This window comes from Pteropus medius, unplaced genomic scaffold (genome assembly GCF_902729225.1).
Source record: "Pteropus medius unplaced genomic scaffold, Ma_sr-lr_union100, whole genome shotgun sequence".
Lineage (NCBI taxonomy): Eukaryota > Metazoa > Chordata > Mammalia > Chiroptera > Pteropodidae > Pteropus > Pteropus medius.
The window spans coordinates 1,628,661-1,647,822 of NW_024341893.1; the positions used below are offsets into that span (position 1 = coordinate 1,628,661).

Below are 19,162 nucleotides of genomic sequence, written 5' to 3' on the forward strand. Positions count from 1 at the left end.
TGGGCCTCAAGAGAATATACGGGTGCCAGAGCCTTTTCCAAGCCCCTCCCTCCCTGAGGCTCCCCGCCCACCACCTTCCCCAGGAACCTGGAGACGCTCTCACACCACAAGCTTGGCTGAGCCAGGACCATTACCTTGTTACGTGAGATGCAGGTGCTGAAGAGACAGGCTGGAGACAGACAGACAGACAGACAGCACGTCATGGAGAGCACAGCTTGAGACTGGGGAGAGAGAAGGAAGAAGAAGCAGGAAGAAGAATAGATGCAGAGAGAAGCTCTGAAACGATATGATATGTCACGTCACGGTAAAGCTAAAGAGAATGGGCTCCACGCTTGTCTAAATGTTCTAGTGTGAAAAAAATCCATGGCGACTTCATTTAGTGAAAAAAAGAAAAGAGCGAAAACACACCTTGAAGAGAGCTTTGGTTGAATTGACAGAATCATATTTTTTAACTGATGTATCAGTTTGGCAGAATCACGTTAATTACTGTGACCTATTTATTCCTCTCCTAGGTATCTACCCTACAGAACTGCACACTTTGTTCATCAAAAGACAGGAGCCAGAATGTTCACAGCAGCGATATTCACAACAGTTCCAAACTGGACACAACTCAAATGCCCATCGCAGGAAAAATCTATTGGTAAGTCATGGAATAGTCACACAAAGGAAGATTATACAGCAACACAAAGGTATGAACTACAGCCAAATATAATTCCATGGAAGAATCACAAAGACAAGATGCTGAATGAAGAAGCCAGAAATGATAAATTAGTCAATTTATATACTAATTTATATAACATAAATTAGTCCATTCAAAACCAGGCAGAACTACTCTGCTAGAAATCAGGCTGGTGGTTATGTTTTGAGACGTAGCCATGGGGAGGGGCTCAAGGGGTCGGTAAGGGCTGGGGATGTTCTCTTTCTTGATTTGTGTGACTGTCACATGGATATGCATTTTGTCACAATTCACCAACCTAAACACTTAAGATTTGTGCTCTTTCTTGTACGTCAGTTAAAAAATATGTCAAGTATGACACATATAGGTATGAGAAAAAAACAGAAACAAACAAACAAAAAGCACATATTCGAGGAAACTGAACAAACACACAACCAACAGATCAGATGAAACCCAAGTACATCTGATATTGGTCGCCCCTGCATAAGAAGAACCGTGGGTTGGGGAAGGGGCTCCCAGATGGTTTATCTCCAGCTCTGATGTTTCCATAACAAGGTAACAATCTTTAAGATTGTGTGAGGATTAAATGAGTTAATATTTTAAAACCCCTTAGAAGCGTGTGGTATCCAGTAAGCACTACATAAAGGTTCGTTACAATGAAAGTAATAAAGTGAAAATGTTTTCTGGGGTACAAATGGTATTTTTAAGACTAAACTAAGAATAAAAGAAACAAGAAGAAATATACAAAATACTATGTCTTGTAACTTTCCATTCAAACCTTTGCGTGTGTGTACATGAATACGTCCCTGTAGAAATACAGACTTTTCTTTTGAGTGTGTTTTTACATAAATGTGTCATATTAGGCATACTTTAAAAAAAAACACAACACTTTTATTGAAGTATGAAACTGACAGAGCAAAGAATCACGGGTCTAGAGACAGAAAGATGGGGGAGATAAAGAGCCCGCCCTGGCGATTGGGGGGGGCCGGCAGCACTGGAAACCTCAGCCTGAAGGGATACCCATGTGGGGGGAGGGGGGACCTTTGGTCTCTCCCCAGCCTCTTCCTTCCCCCTGGCCTGGGGCTGGGTGGGGAGGGGCAGTTCCTCTTTCCTTCCCAAGCACCGAGGAGGCCCCAGCTCCCAAGGGGCTAAGAAGTTGGAGCATTGGTGAGGGGGGGAGGAGCTGAGCCAGACTCTCCTAAGACCCCCTTCACGCCCCCACCCCCAGGAAGCATGAACAGGAAAGACAGCAAGAGGTGAGAGGACTCTCCCTAAAGAGCCTGAAGCACCCTAACCCCCTGGCCTCAGGCTGCGTGGGAAGGTTGGGTGGCACTAAAAGGAAGTAGGGTGTGGGGCTCCTCTGGGAGCAAAGGCAGGAGCAGGGGGTACCAGGTGGAAAGATGCTTCAGGGAGTCCAGAGCCAGCCAGGGCTGGGGCTATTTGTATGAATGCCGATGTTTGTCCTAGCTCTCTCTGGAATTGGAGCTGCTCTGAATCCCTTTCCCCCTGCCCTACCCCCATCTTAGCTCCCTAGGCTGGGTGCTCTGTCCTCCCTGGGGTCTTCCTGATTCCCCATCACAGTGCTCGCTGCCCCCTGGACTGGAAACTCCAGGCTCCTGCAGGGCCCTGCCCCTGGGGAGGGGAGCGTGACGCAGGACAAGGCAGCTCTCCTGCCTCTTAAACCACTTCTCGCTGCTCCAGACATTACAAGGGGCAGAGAATTTGCAGGTAAGGGCCTATCGGCTGGCTATGCCTGCAGGTTCTAAAAGGGGCTTCTATCACCTAGGCGAGTGGGCCCTCCTGTCCTCACAGGGGTGATGGTGGCTGGGTCCCTAGCCCCGGCAGGTCCTCCAGTTTCCTCCAGCATGTCTCTGATGGACAAAGGGGTCCCCTCCCCATAATATCCAGCAGTTTAATGGTAGAGACCTGGCTGCCTCATTTTCTGGCTGCATGACCTTAGGTAAGTCACTTAACTGCTCCGTGCCTTAGTTTCTTATCAATAGAATAATCATAGCCCCTCCTTGGAGGGGCACTTACGTTCTCAGTGGGACAGTCTTGACCAGTGGTTCTCGGGCTTCAGCACACATTAGAGCCACCTGGAGGGCTTGTAAAACTCAGATTGCTGGGTTCATCTCCAGAGTTTCTGATTCTTTAGGTCTGGGGTGAGGCCTGAGAACTTGTATTTATGTCAGGCTCCCAGGTGCTGCTGTTGGTATCGGTTGGGGACCGTGCTTTCTTTGAGAGCCGCTGATCTAGACAGGTGCTCAGCAAATGCCAGCTTTTACTCGGCAACGTTCAATACCGATCCCTTTGGGTTCGCCAGGGACATGGCAGTGCCCTTGTTCTGAGGGTCTCCCATTTCACCTCCATGCTTCAAGCCCGGCTTTAGTCTGAGCCACAATTTTCTCCCTTTGCGTCTCAAGTTCAGCTTTCCCATCCCTGGCCGCTTAACAGCCTAAGCAAACTAAGCAAACTAAGTCTCTTAGCATTTTTGAAGAGCAAGGCATTGAACGTTCATAATAGATTCCTGGGGAAGGTCCAGGAATTCTTCATATGAGGAAACCGAGGCCCAGAGAAATTAAATGACTAACGCAGTCACGCAGCCAGCATACATTGCTCTAACCCCATTTTGTCTGGCTATGGAAACCGAGGCCCTTTCGCCTGGATTCTTCTCCCTCCTTCCTGCGCCATCCCTGTTTCTCCATTACCCTCTTTCCCCAACTGGAACATGAGCCTCAGGGAGGCACAAGGCTGAGTGAGGGTTATTTTTAAACTTTCCTTGAAGCTGCCTCAGCCCCAGGGACCCTGCCCAGCTCTGAAGAGCCCTGGTGAAGACACTTGGTACCCGTATCTTCTCTCGAGTTCCAAATGTAGGGGCTCAGGTGGGCAGATAAGATTCAGGTCCTGCCAAGGGGCTGGCTTGATGGAGGGGGTCAAGGTGGGGGAAGAGGGAAAGATGGCATCTTAGGGGTCGACTGCTCTCTTGAGGGCTCTGGGGAAAAGGCGTGGGAAGGGGTTAGAGAACAAAGGGGAATTCTGAGGAGTCTCCCTGAAGGCAGAATTTCCCATGACTCTCCCTGGGAAAGGCACGAATAATTCTGGGGTCTTCTCCCATGATTCCTTGCACAATCAGGAATAATCCCAGGGGTCTGCCAACAGGAAGTCTCTCCCATAATGCCTTGGGACTGTGCCATCAAGAGGAATTTGGGGCCAATGCCTGAAGAAGAAAGTTCTTGCGATTCCCTAGAGGGTCCTTAGCAGTCTTGGGGTTATCTCCCATGTCCCATGTTTCTCTGGGGGGATTCAGAGTAGTCTTGAGGATCTTTGACCAAACCCCTTAAGGAGACAGGAGTAACCCTTGGAGTTTACCTGTAGGAGAAACTCCTGGAGTTTTCTCCTGTGAGTCCATAGGAGGTCAGGAGTGACCTTGGGGCTTTGCCTTTAGGAAGTTTCTCCCATCATGCCTTGGGGCTTTGGGGTCAAGAAGGATTCAGGGGCTCTGCCTGAATGAAGGGGCTCACATGATTCCCTGGGTTGGGGGGGGTGTGCCCACAGGAAGTCCCACCAGGAATGTTCCGGGAAGACAGGAGGGCGGGGCCGGCCCCGACAGGCCCGCCGCCACAAGACGTGCCCCAGTCCCCGGGAAATCAGCAAGATCATGGCTTCCATGGACATGCTGAACGAGGGTGGCTGCAGCGAAGATGAGCTGCTGGAGAAATGCATCCAGTCCTTTGGTGAGCGTCCCCCTCCCCGGCCAGCCTCCCCAATCCTAAGATTGGGTCAAGCTTCTCTTTAGGCCTCAGTTCTGAGGGATATAAAATAGGGTATGTGAAATGAATTTCAATCACTACATTAGGAATAAGAGAGCCACCTGTGCTTATCTTTCCTGAGATGCGGAGGGGGAGGACGTTTGACGATATTTCCACCTTCAGTATGACTTGCCAGGAGCCGTGCTGGTCCATACACAGTACATACCAGGGAACTGAGGCACAAGGAGGCCAAGTTGCTTGCCCAAGTTCATGCAGGGAGTCAAGAGTAGTCTAGGGTTTGAATTAGGTGGTCCAAACAGCTCTGGAGACTGCAGTCCATCATCGTCCAGGAGTCATTCTAACAGAGCTCACTTCTCCCGCCCCCAGACTCGGCCGGCAGCCTGCGCCGCGGGGACCACATTCTCAACATGGTACTGGCCATGCACAGCTGGGTGCTGCCTTCTGCCCACCTTGCTGCCCGTCTTCTGACCTTATATCCTCCCAAGGTCATGAGCAGTGATGGGAGGGCAGAGGGCAGAGACGTGAGAGTCTGACAGATGGGTACAAGGTGAGCAGGCAGGTTTGGGGTGCTGGATATCAGAGCCTTAACCAGAACTCAAGTACCGGGAGGCCAAAGAGAACACGCAGGAGCTGAGGCGGCTGCAGATCTGTCACCTGGTCAGGTAGGGCTGAGCCAAAACCCCCATTCCCATGACTCATGACCCTCACCCTGCTACCCCCCTAAAACACCTCCCAGAGACTCCCAGCCCAGTTCCCCACAGACCCACCCAGGCCTGTTTCCCACTTTGAGACACTGGTTTTGTTCCTAAGACCTTCCCAGTTCTGCTCCTTAGAATCTTCACCTCTTAGAGACCCCTTACCAGATCATACAGACCCTCTCCCAGCTGGGACCCAGACACCTCCAGCTCTGATCTCCAAACTTCCCACATACCCCAGCCTAGCTTCTAGACCCCCTTATGCTGTTTTCCCATAATCTCACCCCCAGAGGCTCCCAGCTTAGTTCCTGAGACCCTCCACAATCCTGCTACCTAGCAGTTCCACTTCCAAGAGATCCCCCAGTCTACCTCCCATTGATCCATCAGCCTATGTTAAGAAGCCCTCTATCCATATCCCAGAGATCCCTCTAGCCTGATGCCTCTCTGAACCCTGACCTTCTAGAGGTCCCCCAGCCCAGCAGAGATTCTTCAGCCCAAGAGGCCCCTTTTAGAGAACTTGCCCACCCTCACCCCCACCCCCAGCCTCATCCCACCATCTATAAACCACGCTCAGGTACTGGATGACCAAACACCTGAGACAGTGCACCAGAAGCCCCCAGTTGAAAGGGTTGTAAGTCGCTGGGCCACCAGAGCAGGAGGGGCAACTGGCCCAGAGGAGGCCTGGGAGATAACTCCAACCTGTGAGTCAGCCCCCCCCCTCCCTCCCCCCCCTCTGCCATCTCCTTCTACACCCCAACATCCTCCACCCTGAGCCCTCCCAATACCCTGCCCCTTTTTGCCCCCAGCCTGAGTCCTGGTGGCCCTGGCCCCCCGCCCTCCATGAACAGCCCCAGCGTGGGCAAAAAGTGCAAAGTGTCCTTGCTTTTCGACCACCTGGAGACAGAGGAGTTGGCTCAGCACCTCACTTACCTGGAGTTTCGGTCCTTCCAGACTATAACGGTGAGGAGCCTCTTCCCTCCAGGGGGGAGGAGGAGCCAGGGAGGGTTTGTGGTGGAGCGGGGTTTGGCTGGTGCCAGGCAGGACTGAGAGGACCCCAGCAAGGGCTTCCAGCAGGGATCTCAAACACTCCCACTTGGGTGCTAGAAGGTCCAGGAAAATGAGTTAAGCTGGCTGAGCACTGGGTTCAAATCCATCGGCCATTTCTTACCTGTGTGACTTTGAACTAGTTTCTTAACCTCTCTGGGAATCAGTTTTCTTGTTTATAAAATAGAGGTCGTAATACTTCACTGGAAGGTTGAAAGAATTAAATTAATGTGTCCATTTTAAAATGCTTGTCACAATGCCTGGCCCATGTAAGTGCTGAAAATAGGATCAGTGACTGGTCCAGAGTAAATGCTATCTGGTAGAACCATTTGAAATTGCCATAGTTTGCCATATTTTACCTATCCCGATGGTAATTTCATATGTTTCAACCTACACGTGTATTAACTATTGCCATCATCATTTCAAGACAAGATGAGAATCTGTTGTTTTGTTCTGTTTTATACTTTTTTAAAATTTATTTTTCAGTTATAGTTGACATGTGAAATTATATTAGTTTCAGGTGTACAACATAGTGATTAGGCATTTATATACTTAATGACATGATCACCCCAATGGGATCTGGCTTCTCACTGTGAAGCTAGCCGGGCTAGGACATCGCAGGTCGTGACTGCTGGGGCGATGGGCTTGTGAGAGGCCCGCAAGGCCTGAGTGCCACGGCGCTCCCTGACGCCCACCTCACCCGCAGCCCCAGGACCTGCGGGACTACGTTTTGCAGGGCTCAGTGCGGGGCTGCCCAGCCCTAGAGGGATCCGTAGGTCTCAGCAACAGCGTGTCCCGCTGGGTGCAAGTCATGGTGCTGAGCCGTCCCGGGCCCGCACAGCGCGCACAGGTGCTCGACAAGTTCATCCACGTGGCTCAGGTAAGGCCCTCCCCGCCTCCCTGCTCGCTTTCTGGGTGCTCTGCTCACCCAACACAACTGCCCCTTCTCCAGCTGTCCATCCTAGGCGGTGACGTCACCAGTCACCAAGTTTTGGCTCCGCCCTCCAGTCCTGACTCTCTCACCCGGACTTGGCGACCCTTGTTTCTTGGCCTTGATATCACCGCGTAGAACCCGCCCTGGCCTCACCCCTTGGTCCTAGACGTAGCAGTTGACGACGTCCCTCCTGGCTCGGTCTCTCAAGCCTTATACCCGAATATTCTATCCCCAAGGCAGTGAAAGAGTCTCTTTTATGCTCACCCCCTTACGTCATCCTCTACCCTAGTCACTAGGCCCGGCCGTCCCTTTGGGACAGTGACTACATCCCTCCTCACTCCCTCCTCTTCAGCTCTCTCCCTGGCCCCGCCCCATGTGTCATTCCCTCCCCTGCAGACATAGTCTCTCCCTTCTGAAGAAAAGGGAAGCCCCCTCTCCCCAACGTGGACACGCCCCTTCGCGTACTTCCTCGCAGGCTACGCCCTTCCTCTGAGGTCTCCCATGGCCCAGCTTCCCCTGCCCCGCCTCTGAGACCTGCGGTTCTGGCGCGTTCGCCTGCCTGCGAGTGTCCTTGGTCTGAGTATCTTCCACTCCTCCCTGGCTCCACTTTCTGCCCCCAGCGACCTGTGCCCTTCAAATTCGAAAAAGGGAAGGCGAGGCAATTCCCCCTGATGCCCATCTGACCCCACACCTGTCTCATGTCTACCTGACCCCTCCATATCACTGTGGCCCCATTGGCCCAGAGCCCAGGCCTTCTTGTCTCCCCTCATCTCTCTGACTCTCAGAGCAATAGGCTCCCCAGGGTCCTGACACCCTGACATCTGAGTCCCCCATACCTGTCTGACAAACATCTGTCTAGTCCCTCGACCTGTCTAACACCCCATACTTGCCTGACTCCCCTTTTTTCTAACCTCACATTAGTCTTTCACCTGCCTGACCTCTGTGTAACGCCTACATAACGTGGTCGTGGCCCACCCCTGCCTGACGCATCTCGCCTGTCTGATGCCCGCATTGGCCCATACCAACACATGCCTAACGCCCCAACTCGATGGGATACTCTCAGCTGGGATGCTGTCCTCTGAACCCCCAGCTTGCCATGTGACACCCACCACCTTTGTGTTGATCTTCCTTCCTAGAGGCTCCACCAGCTGCAGAATTTCAACACACTGATGGCGGTCACGGGAGGCCTGTGTCATAGTGCCATCTCCAGGCTCAAGGACTCCCACACCCACTTGAGCCCTGACAGCACAAAGGTGAAGGGCCACTACCCTCCCCAAAGTTCCGGCAGTCAGCTATCCTGACCCCCCAGCCACATACTTTTCCCCAACCCCCTTGCATCCCTGCCCTGGGCCCTGGAGCCACCTGGAGACCTTGTTCCTCCAAATCCAACAGACCCCCAGGCCCTGTCCTCTTCTGCCATCTTCCTCCCTCTTCACCCATCCATCCATCATGCTGACCCCTCTTACTCTGCGTGTCTGGTCCTAAGCAGGACTGGAGGGAGACAAATGAGATGCTAGCAGAGAACTTATAGTCCGGGTGGGGAGTAAAACAATGCCCCCAACCACACCAACATTTGGGCCACCCACGGGAGGAGCATGCGTCGGGGATGTCCTGAGAATGTCTGGGGAGAGTGGGTCATTCAGGAGTCCAGTGTGTGGCTGAGGTCAGGATGTGGCAGGAGACCAGGCGGATGCCCAGTGGGAGATCCTGGTGACTCTTGCAGGCTGAACTAAGGTGTCCGGGCTTTTCCCAGCACTGGAGAGCTGCGGACGTCTGGGAATAATGGCAGCATCCACGATCAAATTTGGGGTTTTAAAAAATCACTCTAGCCTGGGGAATGAGAGATGGGGACCCAAGAGGAAGAGCAGTTTTGGGGGATGCTGAGGCCATTGTGAAACATGAAAGGGCTTGGGAGGTGTTCAAAACGGCACTGGGTCCCTGAGAGTTGGGAGCCCACACAGGAGGCTGCTAGGATACACCTCCAGGGGCTAAGGGAGCATAACCTGCTTTCTCAATAACATGCTCTCCCCCGCCCCCATCCATAACATGGCCTCCCACACAGACCCTGCTGGAGCTGACTGAGCTCCTCGCTGCCCACAACAACTATGCCTGTTACCGCCGCACCTGGGCTGGCTGCACAGGCTTCCGGCTGCCTGTGCTGGGTGTGCACCTCAAGGACCTGGTGTCGCTGCATGAGGCACAGCCTGACAGGTTGCCCGACGGCCGCCTGCACCTTCCCAAGCTCAACAGCCTGTACCTGCGGCTGCAGGAGCTGGCAGCCCTCCAGAAGCAGCACCCCCCCTGCAGTGCCAACGAGGACCTGCTGCACCTGCTCACGGTGAGCTGCCCCATTCCATCTGGGCTCCTGGAGGCTGAGCCTGTGAGACTGAGATTTAGGGTCCTGGGTGGGTGAGGGGCTGCGGGACCAGGAGAGAATAGTGCTGGGATGTGTGGGCTTTGAAACCAGAGCTTCTAGGGGCTTTTTTTCCCCAGCTGTGTGACCTTAGGCAAGTCACTTAACCCCTTGGCCTTGGTTTCCTTATCTGAAAAGTGGGGATAATAATAGGACCCACTCACAGAGTCGTTGAGAAGGATCGATCAATAATATATCTCACATAAAGTACTTAAAATAGTATCTGGAACACAGTGAGCTCTATAAAGATGATGCATTTTTTCCCCCAATTCCCCCAGCAACTCAAGTATCCATTGATCTGAACTCCAAAATTTTTTGGGCTTTCGCACTTCTGAATTCCAAGGATCTGAGCTTCTCATGTCAGTAATCCAAAATTCCAAGTTTTAATATATTCAGGAATCTAAGCAAAAAGCTAGTAACAGTAATTAATCACTTACTCTCTGCCACATATCATGTTCGACACTTTCTACAGAATACTTCATTTCATCCTCACAACCCCAAGGCGGGGACCCTTATCATGCCCAGTCTACGGACTGGAGAACCGAGGGCCACAGAGGCGAGGTCACTTGCCCACGGTCCCACAGAAGTAAAACCTGGATCTGAACCCAGGCAGGCCAGCTTCAGAATCCATGTTTTAACATATACGAACCACCACACTATGTCCTAAAATGGGGAGTGGGGGATTTGGGGGAATATATATTCTAATATTCTAAGGAGCTATAAACTGAGAGAGATTGGGCCACTGAGAGCCATGTAGTTTAAGACTGAAAAGTTGATTTTCAGACCCTAAAACTGGCCCAGCTCCATAATTTGCAAGGCCCAAATATGGGGCTTCTTGTTCCAAATTCTTAAGAATTTCAAGACAGTGATGGTAGGACATTAAATGAAGCGGGGGCCCTTCTAAGTGTGGGGCCTGCCCGTGAAGCTGGCCCTGTCCTAAGATGAGCGGTGCCAAAGGCCCTATGCGTTGCTGGTGCTGGAAGGCCATCAGCCAAATATTTTCTAAGCACCCACTCTAAGCCTGGCACCACTTCAGGCCCTTATGCTCACAGTGGTGAGCAAGTCAGAGAAAAACTGCTGTTCTTGTGGGGCTGACATCCTCGTGGGGAAACCACCCATAAAACAAAGCTAATAAGTAAATCATATGGTCTTTTACATGATCAGTGGATAGAGGGAATTAAGGCAGAAAAAGGCATGGAACCTGGCAAGAGTATGTGATTTTAAACGGGATCAAAAAAATAAATAAATAAAAAGCCTCAGTGAGAAAATGACATTTCTGGACTAGGGGACAAGTGGTATGGAGAGTGAATGGGTCTCAGTGGAAGAGAGGACCTGAGAGGTCCCTAAAGAAGAGGGGCTTTGGGAAGAAGAGGAGGCTAGGGGTCCAGGTAGGGCACAGGCTACAGGTAGGAGGATGGAGACAGAGGATCTGTAACGCCCTTCCCGCCCCAGCTTTCCCTGGATCTCTTCTACACGGAGGACGAGATCTATGAGCTTTCTTACGCCCGGGAGCCCCGCTATCCTAAGAGTCTGGTGAGAACTGACCCCTGACCTCTGACCTCCAGCCCAAGCTATGCACTGACTAACTAGCCCCTCTGTCACTGCCCCAGCCACCCTCCCCCTTCAAAGCCCCCTCGGTGGTGCAGTGGGCTCCTGGCGTGACACCCAAGCCCGACAGGGCCACCCTGGGTCGGCATGTGGAGCAGCTGGTGGAGGTAAGGAGGGGGCTGTGGCCTGGCCGCGGGGGGCTGGGAAGGAAGGTACCTGCACAGCCCTGACCTGGAGGACGGGCTCTAAGACTGCCGGGATCATCACTGGCCTTACTCTCCCTTCCCACGCTCCTCTGAAGTCCGTATTCAAGAATTACGATCCCGAGGGTCGGGGAGCCATCTCTCAGGAAGACTTTGAGCGACTCTCAGGCAATTTCCCTTTTGCCTGCCATGGGCTTCACCCACCCCCACGCCAAGGGTGAGTGCTCTGACCCCTGGGCTCCCCAAAGACAGGACTGCTGGAGTCACCAGGACTCATGGGTCTGGGAGAAAGGGCACAGCCATGCTGAAGTGCTGTCCCTGCCCCCAGGAGTGGCTCCTTCAGCCGAGAGGAGCTGACAGAGTACCTGCTCCGGGCCAGCGCCATCTGCTCCAAGCTGGGCCTGGCCTTCCTCCACACCTTCCATGAGGTTACCTTCCGCAAGCCCACCTTCTGCAACAGCTGCAGCGGCTTCGTGAGCACTCAGCCTGCTATCACCCTTGGGGCCCATCTTCCCTAGAGTGTCCTAGGTCCTCACAGGCCCAGAAGCCAGCTCTACCCTGGAACACTCAATTCTCAAGCCCCGGATAATCCAAATTCCAAGAAACCCTTCAGCCTCAAATAATCCCTATGTTTCAAATACACCCCAAACACTGGATGTTCTCTGCATCCCAGATAATTCCAAAGTCTAGCTAATGTCCAAATCCCAGATGACCTCCCCCTTGGGCAACTGCCAAGGCATGGGTAATACCTAAAACCCTATTTAATCTACAAGCCTGGGAGACTTATCTCCAAACAGAATCAATCTGCAAATCTCTAGACTCCATATAATTCAAACCCTGGATAATTTCCAAATGCAACGTACGCTCGAATTCTGGATAATGGACAAATCTTTCAATCTCCCAACCAAGACTAATTCACAAAGCTTGGACGACTTCCCAGATTCGCTTTCTCATTCACTAAATATTTACCGAGCACCTCCTGTGTGCCAGCTCAGTTCTAGGCACAAGGTGTGTGGTGGGTGGACACAGCATGAAACACAACAGACACAATTTCTGTTCACAGGAGTCACAGTATTAATTCCAAATTTGACCCAATTCTAATAGCCTAGATGACTCTCGAACTTGAGAGACCCTCCAAATTTCTTTAATCCTCAGATCACACATAAGCCTTGGAAATTTGAGAATTTCCAAAACCTGGATGGTTTCCCCACCCCATCCACAGCCCTCCGCCTCTAGCCTAAGTAACCTATTCTGCTTTCCCTTTTCAGCTCTGGGGTGTCACCAAGCAAGGCTACCGCTGTCGGGGTGAGTGGGGCATTGGTGAGGGAGTAGGGAATCCAGGACCTGCAGTCTGGAAGAACGGGCGCATGGACTGGGCCTCTGGCCGCTGACCACTGCCTCCCCCCAGACTGTGGGCTGTGTTGCCACAAACACTGCAGAGACCGAGTGAAGGAGGAGTGTAAGAGGCCAGGGGCCAAGGGCGATGTGAGCCCCCCCGGAGCCCCCATCCCACCTACACCAAGTCCCCATGCCAGCTGTGGTAAGACCCAGGGCGTAGCAGTCCTAGGAAGGGGGATCGGTGGATAGGGATTAGTCCCCAGGTCATGAGGCATTCTCATCGCACCCACATCCCTCCCACCCATGCCCCACAAACAGGCTCCGAGGACAATCTCTCCTACACGCTCTCCCTGGAACCTGAGACGGGGTGTCACCTTCGCCATGCTTGGACCCAGACAGAGCCCCCACACCCTTCCTGGGATCCAGAGACGGTGAGGAAGAATCGCCCCCAACGGGATACAGGAGAGACCGGCCCACTTGCCTGAGAAACCCAGATGGACTTGGTGAAACTTAGGAAAGTGAAAATGTGCACAAGTCCTCAGTTGCTTGGGTAGGAGGATATAGATTTTGGTTAATTTTTAATGTTGTTAGAAAAACAGGAATTTCAATTTGTTGAGGGGCAGGAGGGGGTAGCCACTAGTAGAACAGGATTTGTAAGGAGAAAAACAGAATGAAAAAAAATATGACAAGAATAAGGCTAAATATATCAGGAGCTATACAGTAAGTCGGTGGAGTAAAGTCCGGTATTCAAAAGCAAAGACTCTCAGGTTGGGCAAAAATAAAGTCCACAGAGACATTCATTCACCCACCTAACGGAAGTCTGGGTGAGGCACTGCTCCTGGCATTGAAACGTCTCCTCCATGTACCAACCCTCATCACCCAATGTCTTCTTCCTCCCAGGTCCCCCTCCCAACGACTGCCTCGCCACCTACTCAGTCCTCCACGCCAGATTCCTAGATAATCGCCTCGGTCTCTTCCCTCACTCCCCTCCCCCAGAGCCATTCCCAAGTCCTGTTGTTGGGCCTCCAGCAGAAGTCCCAAAGGCATGGCCTCCTTGGCATCCACACTGCCTTTGTTGAAACATCCATCATCTCTTACCCTGAAAGGTCATTTTCTTTTCTATCAGAGTAACTATTAATTGTATCCCCTTTCCCTGCACTTAGTAATTGTGCAGCTCCGTGTTTGACACATTTAGACTTAAGCATTACCTCACTAACTCCTTACATCTCCATCTTATAGATGAGAAAACTGAGGCTCAGCAGGTTAAACCCAGAGTGGCAGAGCTCCTAAGTGGAGGCAGAACTCAAACTCAGGTCTTCGGTCTGCCTCTAAATCGGAAGCTCCTGACCAATGTGCTACGCTGACAGTCAGCATGGGCCAGGACGGGGAGGGAACAGGGTGGGCGGAGTTCTGAACTCTGGGGTTTCAGAGGGGAGAGGCGGCTAGAGAAGGGGTGGAACTGAGGAGCCTGTGAACACCCCTGTCAAATCATGTGACTCCATCTCACCTCGTTTAAAAAGCCAGAGTCCATACTGTGGCCCACTGCACACAATCTGTCCCTGCACCTCTTCACCCTCACCTCCCTCCACTCCAGCTACACTGGCCTCGACAGTCACTGAACAGGCCCAAAATACTCCTACCTCAAGGCCTTTGCACTGGCTGTTCCCTCTTACCCAGAGGCCCACATGACCCCTCTTTTGGACTTAGCTTAAGTGTCACCTCAGCGAGGCATCCCTTGAACATACTCAAAGTTGCAATCTCTCCATGGTCCCGATCCTGCCTTCTTGCTTTATTTTCCTCCAAAGTACTTTTCCCCATCTGGCAAACTATACATTTTATCTATTTCTCTTGTTGAATGGCTTCCCCTCCTTCCCAGAAATGTCAGCTCTGGCAGAGCAGAGGCTTTCATTATCTGCACCTTTCACTGCTGTATCTCAAAGACCTAGAACAGGGCTGGCACATGGTGAGCGCTGATGTTTGTCCAATTCCTGTGCGTTTCCTTTCTCATGCCCACAGGAAGGGAAAGGCGTGTTGTTGAAGAAGGACTCTGAAAGTCAGAGTATCAGGGGCCTGTTCAGACCCAAGGGACAGAGACGCCCCCTCCCCTCCTTAAACCTGAGGACCCCTGACCTGGCCCCCACAGAGATAGGTCCTACAGCTGTCACAAATTAAATTTATTTTCTGGAGAACACGGTCCTTGGTGTTGAGTGGTGGATAGGAGAAGACATTTGGGGCCTCAGGAACAGAGGATGTGGGGCCTGAGTGTCAGGTGCCAAGAGAAACCTTCAGACTGACTCCCAAGAGATTATCAATGGCATCGGCATCTCACAGAGGACCCCGCCCCAAACACTGGTCCTCCTTTACTTCTTCTTCTTCTTCTTGCGAACCCAGCGCTGGTGGCCTGCCTTCTGCCCACCTCCGTCCTCTCTTCTGCTCTGCCAGCTGGGCATGGGAGCCTCCAGCTCATCTGGGCGGCCCCCTCGGTCTGGCACGTTGCCCATGAGCACCTGAGAGTTGATTAGACTTGAGTTTCAGAGAAGGAAAATACCTTGGACAAGAAGGCCAGAGAGCCAAGGAACAGCATGAAGTTGAAAAAGCAAGAGCAGATGTTGACTCTTTGGTACAGTAGGGGCGGGAAGGCTGGACTGGTGGAAGATACAGGCCTGGAGCCTTCACACCGGGTTCCAGGGGCCTCAGCAAGAGAGAAATAAAAGGGAAAAGTAATGGGAGAGGTCCAGGTCACCACCAATGTTAACAAAGACACATCGACTTTTGCCTATTTCACAGCTGGGGCTTCGTATAACATTTCCAGCAAACCAGTGTTTTTTCCCTAAATATCCATCATTTGTCCATCACCTATATTATTTACTTACTATATTTCCTTAAAGCGAATCACTTTTTTCCTTAAATTTTCCCTCATTCTTTGCTGTGCTAGATTGTAGTCCCTAATATTCATTTATGTAAGTATAAGACTATTTAAAGAGAGGTATGAGGCTAAATACGTAATCATTTAAACAGGGTACTTCTGCTTTTAAAATGGCTAAAAATAGACAGGGTGACGTGGTGGGAGAGGATTTTAAGCTATAAGCTGGAGAGGTAGGCAGGGGCTAGGTTGGACTTTGTTTTGAAGGCACTGGAGAGCCCTAGGAGGGTTCTGAGCTAGGGAGGGACATGGTCAGATTTCTGAGTTAGAAATATCCTTTTAACTTCCATGTGGAGAAGGTGGATTAGAGGTGATGAGGCCAGAGGCCAGGAACTCAGGCAGGAGAGGAGAAAGCTGGGCCAGGGCAGAGGCTCAAAGGCCAGTTGAAGGCCAAGGATGCTGGGGCCCTTCTCCACGCCGAGGTGCCCACCTTATTGATGGCACAGCAGGTCCCTTGGCGGGTAGCCTTGCTTGTAGCTGGGACAAGTCGAGACAGGTCAGCTCGGGCAGCCAGGACGTGCGCGATGGAGACATCCGATTCTGGGGTCAGAGCCTCTCGAATTGGGGTCAGCACTGCCTTCATGGCCTCCCCTTGGGCCTGGAGGTGGTGGTGGTGGGGGAGGACATGGAGAAGGTGCTCAAGAACCAATCCAGGTGTGATCTCTCATTTTGGAAGCTTCTCTTTCCCACTCAGGGCCTCGCTTCCCACATCTCTAAATAAGGGGTATAGCTCTGAAAATACTCTCAAAGCAGAGCTGGGAATTCTAGAATGCCCTGGAGGCCCTGAGATGCTAGAGCTGCAAACCTCACAAGATCCTACAATGTCTTGGGCCTCAGAACTTGCAGGAGGGTAATATTTAATACTCTTGGACTTCGTTCCTCCTCCCTGCAGCTGCAGCTCCCACCACTGGGTCTCTCTGCTCCTGCCAGAATCCTTTGCCCACACCTCTGCGCGATCACTCCAGTGGAAAGCAGATGTCGTGAGGTCCAGACGCTTGAGGAGGAGGCAGCGGCGGCTATAGTACTGACTTTGCAGGCTTTGGCAGAGATGCTCCAACATTTCCTGGGAAAAAGGTCCTGGTCATGCCAGGGGTACCCCCCTCACTCCCATCTCTGGATGAGAACATTGTTCACATACAGCCATACGCAGTCTTACCCATCTGGGTGCGTCCAGCGGGTAGCTGAGGAGGGGCTGCAGGGACCCTGGTGGCAGGGAAGGCAGAAGCTCTGAGATCTGATGAGAGAAGGAGTCTAAGGCTACCGGGCAGAAACTGTAAGGACCCTCTGTGGACCCCAGTTCCCCACAGCCCTGAGGACCCAAGTCCATGGGATTAAGAATGGTGGTCACAGCTCTAGAAAACAGCAGTGGCTGGGGCACTCCTCCCAGAGCCGCTTTTGGAGAGAGGGCTCTCCCCCTACAAGGAAGGTGGGGTGGCCCGGGCACAGAGAGGACTCCCGCTCTCTACCTTGGCATGCAACTCCCGCAGCAGCTGGCTGGCAGGGGTCGCCAGCGGGGGTCTGGGCAGCCCTAGAGCTTGGAGGGTAAGAACCAGTTCCTGGACCATGCCAGCTCCCTCCTCTGCCCCTTCCCCACCCGGCGGTGGTGCCGCTGGACTGGGATCCAGCTGGGGGAGCAGGAGGAGGAGGCGGGCAGCCTGGAGCTCCGTACAGAGAAAGCCTAAGAGTAGAGAAAGAGAGCGGTGCAATCAAGGAGGGCTGCCAACCTACCCAGGAGGGTCAAAGAGCTCCTGCGGCTTTAAAAGCTCTTTCTAGTCCCGCCCACCTAGAACCCTGGCTCTATCTCCATCTCCAGAGCATGCTCTACTCCTCAGACTTCAAACCCCGCCCACTTGAGAACCACGTGCCGGGCTCCATCTTAACCCAATCCACTTGAGCTTCAAAACCCTCGCATCAAATTCTAACCCCACCCACATCGTCCGCCTCAACATTCTGACCACGCCCCCTCGGGAAACGCTGGCTCCACCTCACTGTGCTGAGCCCACTCGTTTTAGATGCTGAAGCCTCGCCCACTTCCGCATCCCGGGCCCCGCCCCGGGCTCACGCAGCAGGCGCAGGCACGCGCCCGGCTCCCGCAGCGCGGCCGCGCAGTCTCCGCTGCAAAGCGCGCGGTCCGGGCAGTGCAGTCCTCGCAGCAGGCCGGGCAACTGTCGTAGGAATTCCTCCTCGGCGCCGGGGCCTGCGGGAGGCGAGACGCGTCAGGGCGCGGCGGCGGCGCCACCCGGACTCCACCCCTCCAGGCCTTCCGCCCCACGCGTACCGTCGCCGGCGCTCAGCGCCTCCGCGACCTCCTCTTTCTCTCGCTCCAGGGCTCCCAGAGACGCCAGCTCCGCCGCAAGCTGAGCGCACAGCGCCCTGAAGTCTAGGCATGAGGGGCCCAGCGCCGCCACCACCGGGAAGCCCTCATACCTGCGGCGAGGTCGAAGCAGCGGGAGGGGTCGGGGGAAATCCGTAAGAATTTATGAGGACAAACCTGTCCTTTCCTGCACACCGCCTGGCACACCCTGTACCCCTTACCCCAAGGCCAGCAGGTCCCGGGCCACAGCGGCCCCCTCCTGCGCCTCGGCCTTCGCCCCCTCCATGAAAGCGTCTCCTCGGCCAGCGGAGCGCCCCCTGCGGGCCAGAGGGAGGCCCCGCCCCAAGAGTAGCCTGCGCGTTCGGTCCAAGTAGCATAACCGACCAATAGCTTCTTGAGAAGGACCTTTGGGAATACCATTGGTGCAGGAGGAGCTAGAACCCGCCTCCGTAACGCCCACGCCGAAACTTAGAGCATCGCCCTTCTGGTAACCAGTCAGGGCTCAGGAAATTCGTCTGGTACTGTGCATCCAGAGCGTGCGTTCAGGTTCCCCGCTGTCGCAACAGGACAGCGGGTATCGCTGCTGCTGCGACGTAGCAGCACCGTCGGTTTTGTTTTCCTCAGCCTCCCTCAAATGCCCTCTGCTCTTAAAGCATCCTAAACCAAGTGTTGATCTCCCAGCTCTGCTCCAAATCCAGAAACTTGTTTCCTTCTTTCTTACTCAAGGCTGGAACTCCGTCAGGGACTCAGAAAACCCAGTTTACCCCTCACCGCACCCCCCCAACAGAGGCCCTCCTCATTGATCACCATGCACCCTTTGGGCCTTAACCCCTCTGCCTCCCCAGGTCTTGGAGAGAGAGAGCAGGTGCAATATACCACCGTGATTAAAAGATTGCACCCTAGGAGTCAGACCAGTAAGGGTTTGACTCTATCGCTCACCACCTGTGTCCCTGCCAAATTGCTTCCTATCCTATAATGGGGATAATAATAGTACTTACCTCTTAGAGTTGTGAGGATTAGAGTAAGTGCTTAGTAGACACATAGGAGGCACTCAATTAAGAATAACAAATGTATTGAGCATTTCCTGTGTGCCACTGGGCTTAGTACCTTACCCCATCTGACAGGAGAAAACTAAAGTACAGAGAAGATTAGTCACAGTGAATGCACGGGTGGTGCCAGGACTCAAAGCCAGATCTCATTCCAAAGTCTATACTTTTAACTTGCTACTACTGTTATTTTACTGCTACTGTTCTGTTGTTAAAATTATTGTTCCAGATTTAATCTCTTCCTGACATATCCTGGTC

General features: G+C 52.9%; 2 protein-coding genes across 8 annotated transcripts; one reads left to right on the forward strand and one right to left on the reverse strand.

The window, feature by feature from the left end:
- The first annotated feature begins 1,742 nt into the window (after nucleotides 1–1,742).
- Nucleotides 1,743–14,662, forward strand: RASGRP4 (RAS guanyl releasing protein 4). The gene is given in 18 exon segments (XM_039854925.1): nucleotides 1,743–1,932; nucleotides 4,232–4,410; nucleotides 4,813–4,918; nucleotides 5,046–5,108; nucleotides 5,716–5,732; nucleotides 5,735–5,788; nucleotides 5,791–5,842; nucleotides 5,948–6,101; nucleotides 6,892–7,065; nucleotides 8,256–8,372; nucleotides 9,182–9,457; nucleotides 10,985–11,065; nucleotides 11,143–11,247; nucleotides 11,382–11,500; nucleotides 11,612–11,756; nucleotides 12,552–12,588; nucleotides 12,692–12,823; nucleotides 12,940–14,662. Coding segments are annotated over 18 exon segments (2,001 nt in total). The 5' UTR covers nucleotides 1,743–1,909; the 3' UTR covers nucleotides 13,107–14,662.
- A 118-nt stretch (nucleotides 14,663–14,780) lies between these two features.
- Nucleotides 14,781–18,595, reverse strand: FAM98C (family with sequence similarity 98 member C). 7 transcript variants are annotated; one of them, XM_039854965.1, is made up of 8 exons: nucleotides 18,080–18,216; nucleotides 17,823–17,971; nucleotides 17,607–17,741; nucleotides 17,011–17,222; nucleotides 16,701–16,747; nucleotides 16,350–16,607; nucleotides 15,975–16,142; nucleotides 14,781–15,128 (listed from the first exon to the last, which is right to left on the reverse strand). In XM_039854965.1, the coding sequence occupies exons 2-8, from the start codon at nucleotides 17,930–17,932 to the stop codon at nucleotides 14,982–14,984; spliced, it is 1,077 nt and encodes a 358-aa protein (XP_039710899.1). In that variant the 5' UTR covers nucleotides 17,933–17,971; nucleotides 18,080–18,216; the 3' UTR covers nucleotides 14,781–14,981. The 7 variants fall into 7 exon arrangements, with proteins under 7 accessions (XP_039710899.1, XP_039710909.1, XP_039710874.1 ...); XM_039854975.1 differs by having other exon boundaries at nucleotides 16,491–16,607; nucleotides 16,701–16,778; XM_039854940.1 differs by having other exon boundaries at nucleotides 16,701–16,778.
- Nucleotides 18,596–19,162: the final 567 nt, after the last annotated feature.

Bases quoted from the DNA above. Each gene is read 5' to 3' on its own strand.
- FAM98C (XM_039854940.1), bottom strand. From the start codon at position 18,144: ATGGAGGGGGCGAAGGCCGAGGCGCAGGAGGGGGCCGCTGTGGCCCGG. The intron at 17,972-18,079 runs GTAAGGGGTACA...ACCTCGCCGCAG, and splicing joins CGGGACCTGCTGGCCTTGGG to GTATGAGGGCTTCCCGGTGG. The intron at 16,143-16,349 runs GTTTGCAGCTCT...CACCACCTCCAG, and splicing joins ACATTGTAGGATCTTGTGAG to GCCCAAGGGGAGGCCATGAA.